This window comes from Sphaerodactylus townsendi, linkage group LG02, assembly GCF_021028975.2.
Source record: "Sphaerodactylus townsendi isolate TG3544 linkage group LG02, MPM_Stown_v2.3, whole genome shotgun sequence".
Lineage (NCBI taxonomy): Eukaryota > Metazoa > Chordata > Lepidosauria > Squamata > Sphaerodactylidae > Sphaerodactylus > Sphaerodactylus townsendi.
Window position 1 is genome coordinate 51,058,380 of NC_059426.1, and position 12,400 is coordinate 51,070,779.

Genomic DNA, 12,400 nt, shown 5'->3' on the forward strand with positions numbered 1-12,400 from the left:
TCATTACAGTGAGGTGGTAGATTTGGCTGATGGAGAGTATCTTGCTAAACAGTTACCACATGACTGAACAAAATTTGCAGTCAGCTCACCTCAGTTCACATTCAGTATCTTATTCAATTCATTCCATTAGTTTTGTCTTAATTAACTGACTAATTAAATGGTTGTAAGTCTGTGCAGAGTTTGGAAACTGTTTGCTATGAGTTAGTTCCAGGGTTGATTATGGGAACCTAAGTGTCTACCTTTGGCACAATACCCACAAAATGGTCTGGGTCAGAAGTTTCCTATATTACTGTCAATTCCCACCTACAGTAATCATGGGTGGTCCCATCTATACTACACCTGCCAGGTCTTCACACCAGTTCTGTTCCACAATACATTTTGTACCATGTTCCTCTCTCCCCTCATTTTCCTTGGCTGGGTGTACAAGACTGGGTGGGTTGGAGAAGTGAATGCTTGAGAACAATTTTCAACACTTTGTAAAGCTGCTTATGTAATTAAATACATGCCTCTATCTCCAGGTCACTATTTACCACTGGGACCTCCCTCAGGCCCTTCAAAACATTGGAGGGTGGGAAAACGAGACCGTGGTTCAGAGGTACAAAGAATATGCAGAACTTCTCTTTCAGAGACTTGGAGATAAAGTGAAATTTTGGGTAACTATAAATGAGCCCTATTCCATTGCTAATATTGGTCATGGCTATGGAGTGTCTGCACCAGGTAAGGCTACCATTTTGCTGCCTTTCTCATCTGTGGGAAGGATGCTGGGGTCGGAAGGGGGATACCCAGGACTCAGCTACAGCTAATGGCTCTTCTAACACAGTATATCAGAGACAAGACAGTGCAAGTCACTGTCACTTCTAAACACCTAGAAGTCCTGTACATCTGAATCATGTGGAAGAGTTCTGGCTTAAGTTTGGGGCTTTTATCTATGTTGTTGTAAAATGGGAAGAGGATCTCCATAGGATTTATTTCAGTTCTTCCCTTTTCACAATGTGCTATTTGGGCAGGCATTTTCCTGTGCTTATCATACGTAGAGTCAGTAGTCTGCTGTTAATTAAAGCTGGAGTGACATTGTGTATATGGGTGGAGGCTGGGAATCAACAGGTCATTACATACTTGTAAGAGATGGTCTCAGTTTACCAGGATTAGCTGACCAGATGACATTGTGTTCCATTAAGTCAACAAGTATATCTGACAACCACACATGGAGATAGAGAAGAGGTGGCAGTCCCAGTTCTGGGCCTAATGCTGCTGGAAGCAAACAACCTCCCACCACCACCAGTAAGGATCTTGTGGTGACTTAACTGTTAAACTTATTGGGGCATAGATCTGAAAAAGTGGGCTCAGGCTCAAGAGAACTTCTGTCATTCTAAAGTTGTTAGTTATGAGACTGTCTGGGTGTTGACAGTCATTGATCTTAACTACATCTCCCCACCCCACCCCCAATCCTTTCCATCCCTGGAGAAGTTGACTCCCAGTATTTGGGGAAACCATATGGCTATGAAGGTGAGGGGGCTACACTGAAGAGGGAAGTGGGAGCAAAATCCTGCCTCTGAGATTGGTAGAACCAGCACTTGCAGAAGTGGGGGGTTTCCACTCCTTCCTCAGTACAGTCTCCCCCCTCCCCTAGAGTTGCCATCTTTGAGTTGGAAAATTCCTAGAGATTTAAGGGAGCAGGGTTTGAGGGAAGGGGAAGTACTTCAGGCATAATGCCATAGAGTCCATCCTCCAAAATAGCCTCTGTAACTTGGAGATCTCTGTAACTTGGAGATTCGTTGTAATTCTGGGGAAACAATAGCCTCCATCAAGAGTTTGGGAACCCTACCTCTCTCCCATCTGTGTGGCTTTTTATCCAGATTTTGCAATCCCAGGATCAGAAGGAAACATCCTCAATCCATGCACCAATAGATTACAAGACTTGAATCTTTGTTTTTGTTGATTTGAATATTTCTGTAAGCAAGGGTTGCTTGGAATGGCCTGACAACCGGTGGGAAACATATGTGGGGCTTCACCAGTGACATAGCAATGCACTGACATCACTTCCCATGTACCAAGAAATGATGACAGCATATTTCTGGAGATGCTGTAGCATTTGATCAAAATCTGTATGGTTTTGTTACAGAGTTTTTGCAGAATGCTAGAGCAGCCTTTGTCAGTTTTGATTTAAACTCGAAGTGAGATAAACTTGTTGGCATGATACCAGGATGCCAGAGCTTTCCTCCCTCCTGATTTCTTCCCAAGGTATTAATGGGCATCAAAAGGAATTGCCAGAAGGGTGCCTGTGACATGTTTGGTGCCTGTGACACCTTAGTGCCTGTGACATGTTTGGTGTCAGTTCTCTATGATATCTTTCATTTTGTTAACGTGGTGATGACAGACACTCACTATAAGAACAAATATGCCATTGTTAGATGCCATAGTCATTCAGGAATAATGCTGATGGTCCCCTAAAGTAAAAAAAAACACTATAAAGTTATTCAGAACAAAGAAAATAGTTCAGAGTCTACCAGTAGGGGTGCCAGGTCCCTCCAGGCCACCAGCAGGGAATGGGGCATAGAATTTCCAGCTTCAGGTTGGGAGACTCCTGGAGATTTCGGGATGGAGCCTGGGAAGTATAGGATCCTCAATGGGATATGATGCCATAGAGTCCACCCTCTGGAGATTCCATTTTCTCTGGGGGAACTGATCTCTGTAGTCTGGAAATGAGTTATAATTTGAAGAGATCCCCAGACCCAACCTAGAGGCTGGTATCCCCACCTACCAGAGTCCTTCACAGAAGCTTATCAAGTGAGTTTAACCACAGCCATTAGTAAAACTTGGTCTGGAATTCCTCTAGATTCTTGTGTCCTGGCCGTATAGTAAAACATGAAATGGACATCTGAGTATTACAAATGTCAAGGACAGCACGTTCAAGGGGCATAAATAGGAACTGAATTGGATGAGTGCTGAAGGGCACTACTTTCAAGGGAACCAAATGGGACAACTATTTGAATTGTTAACTACCGTGTTTCCCTGAAAATAAGACAGGGTCTTATATTAATTTTTGCACCAAAAGATGCATTAGGGCTTATTTTCAGGGTAGGACTTATTTTAGGGGAAATACGGTACCTTCACAATTCATTAAGGCGGGCTTTCAGCAGAAAGTGTGATGCAACCTGTGCAGAGGTGTACCTGGGTCAAACTGCGCCCAGTGCGCATTTTACATTTTCCTTATTTTCTTATTTTTGGGGAAACATGATATTAATTGCTCCTTGTTTACTATTGCTTCTGCTGGGATTCTGGGATGCAGCATAATCCAAGTCTGATTTCTCTGTTTTCCTAGGAATCTCTTTTCGACCAGGCCGGGCTCCTTACATAGTAGGGCACAACTTAATCAAGGCCCATGCAGAAGTTTGGCATCTCTACAATGAAACATACCGTCCAAAGCAAAAAGGGCTGATTTCTCTTTCCATCAGCATTGAATGGGCTGAACCAAAAAACCCTCACAAGCAGGAAGATCTTGATGCTGCCAGGCGACATGTCCAAGTAATAAAATGACTCCATGTTCTCCATTTAAAAAAAATGTTTTTTAATAATAACAGAAACATCAATAGGCAGGGTGACTAGATGGATGTGGATGTTAGCATGGGTGGTCACCTTCCTTTGTGGTGATTCCAGCCATCTCAGCTGTTCCAGCCACCCAGTCTTTCCTTCCACTAGCATATGAAAATGTCAAAAGAGGCTGCTGGGAGAAGGAGGATTCTAGCTGGCAGAGGCTAGTCCTTGGCGGTTGTTCAATCCAGTACCCCTGGCACAGGGGTACATTTAAATCCCGCCAATCTCCCATAGGATTCAGGGTGGCTTTTGGAGTGAGCTGTTAGGCACTTTTATCACTATTGCTATTTTTTTACACAAGGTTGGCATTTTATGGGCCAGGACTAAGCGCCAACATTGCAAGCAAGATTTGTTCAAAATTTGTCCCATTTGTTATCTATCCTGAGTTCTTATTTTCAGGCTGTCTGGTTTACTAAGCTAAAAATATTTTGCTAGGAGATAAGGAAAGCAGTGGAGAGATATTTGGTTTCATAAAATGGTTTTGTACTGTCTAAAAAAAAGAGAAGGGGACAAATTGTTTGTTTTTAATAGTTTGTTTTTATATCAGTAAGTAACATTATTTTAATTATATTCTATCCTGATCAGAACTTTGATGGAGCGGCGTAGAAATCTCCTGAATAAATAAAATCCAAGCATACAAGTCTTGTGCACTTATAATGCTAGAATTCTGCATGAGAGATTCTTCAAGGCAAAGTCAGATTTTTACTATCCCAGTTAAATTATGGTTGCCAACAGGCCTGGTAAAAAATATCCTGTCCTTTTAATGTAGGTTTATTAGTATGAATAAACAGACAGCTGGAGGTTCTCCTGACATGGCGGTTAATAGCCACTTGGTAGATAACATGCCATGTTGCTTCTAATAATTGGACCAGACCTTTCTTTTCCAGCAGACGGTTAGCAATCCTAAATGCATTGAAACCATATTTATGCTTCCTGGGCAGTTTTCAATCCAAGTTTATGCTGGTATCTGACCACAAAAATGCACATACCAGGCACAGCACAGAGCCAATTACCATTGCTGTACATGCTGTGAACGTTTGCAGTCTGTCCTTAAAACCAACTGCCACAGATATATGCAAAGGCAAAATATGTATCTGTAGAATTAGCCGGTTCAATAACCTGCCCTGGTTTCAGAGACATTACTTAATTAACATCTTTCATTAATTTTTAATTAACATTTTTAATTAACTTAAAAAAATTCACTGTCTTAGTTCTTCGCTGGTTGGTTTGCTCATCCTATCTTTAAAACTGGTGACTACAGTGAGGTGATGAAAAGGAGAATACAAGAGCGAAGCCAGGGCCAATCACGGTAAGAGACTGAAAGAACACTGAATACATTTTTTTATGGAGAGGCACACCACAGTTGTGGCTGTCATCCTGTAGTACAATAGGAAGAGGGTGACAGGTGAGATATACGGATACACTTGCCAGCTTTGATACACTGTTCATTATAACAGTGGGGGGTGGGGAGATGGCAGGGATCATAACTAATACCGATCATACTTCATACGTAACATTTTAATTGTAAACACATGAAACTGCCTGATACTGAGCCAGAACATAGATCTATCCGAATCAGTATTGTCTACTCTGACTGGCCCCAGCTCTTTAGGGTGTTGGGTGAAGGACTTTCACACTTACCTACTACCTTGTCTTTTTAACTGGAGATGGCAGGAATAGAACTTATGACCATCTGCAGGTAATGCATGCCCCTTCATGTATTTTATGAGGAGCATTGCACAGCATTGTGGGAGGAAGAGATGGTGCATCCTTTTGCCAACCTTGAGAAGAAGGGGATGTTTGCCACTTAGCCTTTTGGATGCTAAACAGGGAATCATTTCTACCCAACATCTACTGCATTATTTGCTCTTTATCTTGTCCCAGCTATGATTGCCTTAATATTCATGACTGGCAGAAGAGACAGGGCCACAGACACTTGCCAGGCATCAGAAGGGCCTATTGATCCAGCCAGAAAGCTTTTCTATGCCCAAGTTTCTTTTCCCCTTCTTGGTCAGGTTTCCTTCTTTGGTGGGCAGCCTGTGTTGTTAGCTCTTCCCAGGTTTTAAGTGTGGTATGTTATGACTGTGGGAAGCAGGAGACCATGGCAGGTGAGAGATGTGCAGAGCAAAGACCCACTCTCTATCAAAGTAACTGCAGAAAAAATTGGGCACTTAATCTGGAAGCCTTTCTAAGTTTGACTGAATTTTTTAAAAAGTGACTGAGATGTATGTGAGGAAACAATCCACATTATCAACAGGGAACAGGAGGCCATGACATTTAGACTTCTTGCAAAGGTTGATTCTGCTTTTTATGCATGTTCACATCACATGAGGCTATAAAGGTATACAGTGGTGGTACATTTGCACATGCACTGGCACATCCTTGCTTGTGAACATTCCACAATATCGTAGAAGTTCATCATACCAACCATTGCCATAAAGTCTTTGTGACATTGTAGATATGAATGCAGTTCTTTTGCCCTTTGGATACAGCAAAGAACGTGTGCAGTCATTATATATTCCAGTTAGCCTGCATTTATTTAATAAAGAAGTCACTTCCTTGAAGCAGAGTGTCCCACTTAGAAAAGGAAATCAATAAGAATGATGACTATGTAAATCTCCCATTCTGTTTATTGTAGCCCATATGAGGAGCCTTTTCCCTTGACACTTCTCTTTGTGTGTATGATGCAGACTTCCTGAATTTACTGAAGATGAAAAGAAGAGGATTAAAGGCACCTTTGACTACTTTGGCTTGAATCATTATACCACCATATTGGCATCCAATTTAGACTATCCTGCCATTATTTCATCCTATGATGCTGATAGGTAAGAAGATCACTTCATACTGCATCAAAACCTGTGTACTCCTCTGATATTTCTATCACTGCCACATAATGACTTTCACAAGCCTAGCATCTCTTAGGATCTAATTGCTGGACTTTTGTGATGAGGATTTTGGTTGCCAAAAGAGTACTTGTCAGAAATGTTTTGCTGCAGTGTGAGACATCTGCTAAGAATTTTATAGTGCATAAGTGCAAATCTTCGATCTAATAGAAACCTTGCTGTAGTTTAGGTTTGGAAGAAATGCCCATATTGCAAGAAGCCTCAGAAGAATATGATGGTGGTTAAAAATATTATTTGTTACATCCCAGTTGTATCTAAATCTAAACTATCAGTAAGAATGTAAACAGATTACAGGACTCAAAGGGTTGCATGTGTTTATTTTTATTGTCCTGCAGGAGTCTCTGATAATGTGGCATTTTCAGGTATCTATAGCACTCCAAGTAGTATGTGAAAAACAGATTATCACCACAATGTATGTGTGGAAGGGTGGAGCTTGCTGTTGGCCAGCAGGGCAGCAATAAACATGTACATTTTACCAGACCACAGCCACACAGCCCGGAAAACCCACAACAAACAGCCTGGAAAACAGCCCACAACAAACAGCCCGGAAAACCCATAACAACCATGTACATTTTAGTTTGCTTTCACAGGCCCCTGTTGGGTACAGCCCATGACAGTAACACACCCCTTTCCAAATGTCCGAAACATAACAAGAATTGTTTATGCTAATGAAAGGATAATATGTAATGTAACAAGAACTATTATTTTAAGTATAGAATCATAGAGTTGGAAGAAACCCCAAGGGCCATCAAGTCCAGCCAGGGCAATCAAGTCCAACCAACTGCACATAAACCTTGAGGATGGGATGTGTGTAGTCATCAGAGATGTCAATGTGGGTATTTTGCATCTGGCCTTGTTCCCCCACCCCAATTTGTTTTTTACCTCTGGTCACAGAGTACCACGGCAGCTGAATATTTTTCCGACATTTGAATTTAGGCCTTTTTTCTAAACTTATGTCACATCCAGAGTGTCCCAATTATTTAGCAGGCCACCTTTGTGACATGCAGAATCTTTACACAGTTGTATGTATGCAACATACCAGAGTGTGTATAAGGATGTATGGAACAGAGTGCTAATCTAGGACTCGCAATAGACGAGGACTAAAATACAGTAATCTCCTAAGATTGTTAAATAATTTATTTTTATCAGTGCTAACAAGTGATTTGATTCACTTGTTTTATCTTCACAATTACATGCATCAGGTTATAATAGTGGTGAATTATATAGCCTCCCCACACCCTGGTCAAGCTTCTTGTAGAACAAGTTGCTCTTCTCAATTCCAACCCCAACACTGGTTCCTTTATTTCACTCACCTCTTGTCAAGAGAATGACTGTTTTGTTACATCCAGAGACACTCCATCTTAAATGTTGAGAGGCCTAACAAAGATCCTTTTTTCCTTTTCACCATTCTACATAGCTTAGAAGAAGGTGTTCGTATTTGGAGATCAGTGTACTTTTACTCTAAGGTCATCAGTCCAATTAGGTGGATCATCTTCATTATTTTCTTCCAGTTGTAACTGGTTTCTTGGTGCCTAATGGAATGACTTTCAGTTTGGGAAGCGGGGGAGGGGGGGGAAGTGAGCTTGTTTCAAGAATGTTCGGACCAATGGGTAACCTGATTGGTTCATTGATGATTATTTGATGTGACTAGCTAGGAGCATAAATTAGTTACTCAGTGTTACCAGTTCCCTTTTCTTCTCTGTATCATCTTGATGTTTTGCCTTTACTTTGTTTTGAAGAACTTTGCATGTGTACTGAGGACTTCTATTGTAGTTTCTTTGCAAGTACTCTTTCTAGTAAGTAAGCTATATTCGTCATTGTTTTATTGTGTACTTCAGATGCTATGATGTTGTGTTCGCTGTATGTTTTTTTAACTTCAATCATTCTTCTAATTTAAAAAATCTGTTTGGAGATGTAACTGCTGACTGGTATTCTTGACCTGTAGACAACTGATATAAAGAAGCAGTGTTGCAAATGCCCATGTATCGGTCAGTTTTGTCCCATCAGATAGAAATAGCAGCCATGTTCTGTTCTGTTTTCCAGGGGTGTTGCCTCAATAGCAGACCGCAGCTGGCTGGGCGGTGGCTCTTTTTGGTTGAAGGTGACCCCTTTTGGCTTCAGAAGGGTCTTGAAGTGGATCAAGGAAGAATACAATAATCCACCAATTTATGTGACAGAGAATGGGTTTTCGGAACGTGGAGATGGTGGCTTCAATGATACGCAGAGAACACATTATTTAAAGAGTTACATCAATGAAGCTTTAAAAGGTACAGGGTTTCTCTCCCATATTGCCATTGAAATGTGGAGTACTGTCAATTTGTACTAGTTTAGACTTTTTTGTTTGTTATTTAACTATTGAGTAAAAATTCATAGCATGTTGTAAACCTGCATTTTTGTATGTACTGTAGCACCCTGGCTCAACCTAAGCAACAACAGGTGCTGTGCAATATTGCATTCAGGAAGTTAGATGCGGCATGTTACGTCTTTCTTTAGTGCCATTTTGTGCCATCTTATCACAAACAAGGGCAAAGAGGCACATAACAATATTATGAAAGATGTCATGCCAAGGGGAGGCCCATCCACCAGCTGGTCCTAGACAACCTTCAGTTGTGGAGGGATGCCAACCAACTCTTTCACCCTCCCACCCACTCCTGGCTGACAGCTGTTGCCCTGTCACAGCATTAGGGTCTGCACTGGAAGGTGCCATGGCCCCAATGGGTGATCAGTGGGAAGCCTGTTCCCTCCTTCTGTCATTTCTACCAATTCCCTTGTTCTTATTACAGCCCCATGAAATATTATTTGTGGAGGTGAGAAGGTCTATAGCAGGGGTAGGGAACCTGCGGCTCTCCAGATGTTCAGGAACTGCAATTCCCATCAGCCTCTGTCAGCATGGCCAATTGGCCATGCTGGTAGGGGCTGATGGGAATTGTAGTTCCTGAACATCTGGAGAGCCGCAGGTTCCCTACCCCTGGTCTATAGGAACAGCATAAGGGATATAGTTGGAAACTATAGGAGGAAGTGGGAATCACTGGTAATTGCCATTCACTTTGAAGGAAACCTAACTGCCCCTAAATCTTCAGAATGTGTGGTTGGGTATACAGACCACTCGTGCACTGCAATAATTGCCATATTCAGGCTCCATGGTTATATTCACTAATATGATGTAGGCATACACTGTTTTTACAAAAAGGCTTAGCAGACCCACCCCATCCGTCAAGACCATAAATTGAGTACAGAAAAGAATTAGTTTTTAAGGGATAACCATGTGTATTCAAACATGTGATAGCAAACAGTTTGTGAATGAAACCAGCATCTAAAGTGTTACTCCCTCATGATTGTGGCAAGATATATATAACCACCAGGTATCACTGGACTCTTCGCTCCCAAGCCTACACTGTGAATCTTTTCAATTTTGTTTGTCCACACAGGAGTTGTACTCGATGGTGTGGATTTGCGAGGCTATACTGTGTGGAGTTTGATGGACAATTTTGAGTGGGCAATGGGCTATTCAGAAAGGTTTGGGCTGTATTACACCAACTTCACACACCCAGCTTTATCCAGGATTCCAAAGGAGTCTTCAAAATTTTACAGATCTGTCATTCAGTGCAATGGCTTTCCAGATCCAGCCACTGGGCCTCATTTGTGTCTGGAATCACAACCTGAAGGTAAGTTGCCAGTATGGACTAATAGTAAAAAGCACCTAAATGTTTTTGAAGCTGTAATCATCAGTTGTGCATGAAATGCAGTGAGCCAGCTTGTTCAAACTTCTGTTATGGAGGAAATTGTCTTATTATGTTAATGATCTGGTTGCAGAAAGGATGGTGGCATAAGCATGGAACTGGTACTTATTGGAGCGTTGCTCCCGTGGAGTTTTAATAGCTATCTGTGAATGTGATTTTTCACATTTTCCCCTACAGCAGAGGTAGTTAGAGGGGCTAGGGCAGGTTGAAATGGATACAACAGAAATGAGGGGAAAAAACTAGCAATGTGGCAACAGCTTTTCTTGACTTAATCCAATCTATCAAGTGCTTATGCACAAACTGTAAATATAAATGTGCCAGACCTTATAGAACAATGTTCTTTCAGATAGCATCCCTGCTGTTTGCTGCATGGCCCCTTATTCTGGAATGTTTCAAAACAGGCAAAACAACTGCAATAGCTTGATTCTGATTTTTCTTAAGATCTTTATTTGGTTATGGATTAATTAAATTCTGTTAATTAAAATCAGCTCTTCAGCACGATTTGCAGAGCCTCGGGTAATTTTGGCCATATGGGCATAGAAGAGACAACTACTGGTACTATATTTTTTTAAGCAAAGCTGTCTCCTCAAGAACATCTGCCATTAGGTGCAAGACTTAATTGTGAAGCTTTGAAAAAACACAAAGTTTAATAATTTATGTACGCTCAGCCATTCCCCACTGAAACAGAATTATATAAAAACACAAACGCACTCTTGCATTGGTTTATTCATTTTATATCAACTTGCATGAAAGATTTTTAACATAGATTGAAGCCACTGTTTTCAAAGTGAGGGAAAAGAGCTTCTCTAGCATGTAATGTGGTCTCACAAGTTTCTTACTGTTGATCTAGTGTGGTAGTAAGAACGTGCCCTCCTTCACCAAAGCAATGTAAGTATTGCTACAGTATGACAGAACTAAGTGTCAGTGCTGAATAATAGTGTGTTATCTTTGTCTAACGTGATCATTGAAGGCTCTTGAACAGTATGGCTGAGAAACAGGAAGATGTTGGGAAGACTTTCCCCCTCTGTATTTAGAGAATCCACTTGGACAAATACATTTCCTTTTCAGATGCTCTAATTAGTAGTTGGCTAATAATAAGTGTTTTCATGTAACTACCATTCCTTTTGCAGCTACCACCATTTCCACACCTACACGTACCACGCCTGCACATACTTTAGCTGTGGAGAAGGTGCACTTTTTGGGACTGGAGCTGGCTTTATCTGATGCAAAAGTAGCCCTTTACGTGCTGTTTGTCCTACTGCTATTGGCTACAGCAGGGCTTGTTCTGTTTTCATATGTATATAGAAGGATGACCACAAAAGTCCACAAAAGAACTGCTTTGGAGCTAAGTAAAATGTAAGCTATGTTATGATTTTAATGTATACTGTGAAATTTATCAATTTTAAACTGATCTAGAGCCACAGCTTCTAATCCAGCTGTGTAAGAGAACTTTTCCTCAATAAGCACATAAGCTGGATATTATATTAACAGGGTGATCAGGGGTTACTGGACATTGCTTTATACTACCTGAACAGCATAGCTCAAGTTCACTTCAAAAAAAATTGTGGGCAATGCAAAGAATTCAAAAGAGATGCTAAAATGATCTGCTAGTACTTGGAGCCCAGGGATTGAAACAGAGAAGACAACTTAGTGTATGGCTGAAATAGACAATTGTTTTGCTATTGACTAACAAGAGTAAGTGACCTCTGCACTAAGCATATGTATATTTCTGCTTGTAGTAGGCCTTGTACATGTGTTATGTCAATAAAGATAAATGTTGCTTATAGTAGCCAAATTTAACTGCTTCTAAATGCAAAATGAGGGGAGGCCAAGGGGAGTCAAACTGAGCCGTGAATCACAGTGGAACTTCCTGGCTACTTGCTGCCTCTGAATTAGAGGTGAAGAAATCGAAGTGATCTTGCTCAGCAATCCAGTCTGCCACCAAGGCAGCAAAGACTGAAGAAGCAAATTTACCTGTGCATTACAATGTTTTGTACAACAAACAGGTCCTACCTAATCTTCCAGATTCCACAGTGGACCCCTATTCTTATTTATCACTATCTTGGTTGTAAATTCGTGGTCATTATAAGTTCCCTGTCTTGGATGAGGCACCAGTTGAAACTTCCCATATTCCTTTCCATTTCAAACGGTATAACTTAGATT

At 41.1% G+C, this 12,400-nt stretch overlaps 1 protein-coding gene across 1 annotated transcript in view; it reads left to right on the forward strand.

The window, feature by feature from the left end:
• LCT (lactase) overlaps positions 1-12,021 on the forward strand; it is a 37,448-nt gene extending 25,427 nt beyond the window's left edge. The window contains exons 10-16 of the mRNA XM_048484498.1: positions 519-717; positions 3,323-3,525; positions 4,806-4,903; positions 6,285-6,419; positions 8,541-8,764; positions 9,926-10,162; positions 11,368-12,021. Coding sequence (XP_048340455.1) covers positions 519-717; positions 3,323-3,525; positions 4,806-4,903; positions 6,285-6,419; positions 8,541-8,764; positions 9,926-10,162; positions 11,368-11,597 — 1,326 coding nt within the window. The 3' untranslated portion in view covers positions 11,598-12,021. The remainder of the gene's footprint in view (positions 1-518; positions 718-3,322; positions 3,526-4,805; positions 4,904-6,284; positions 6,420-8,540; positions 8,765-9,925; positions 10,163-11,367) is intronic.
• The last annotated feature ends 379 nt before the right edge of the window (positions 12,022-12,400 follow it).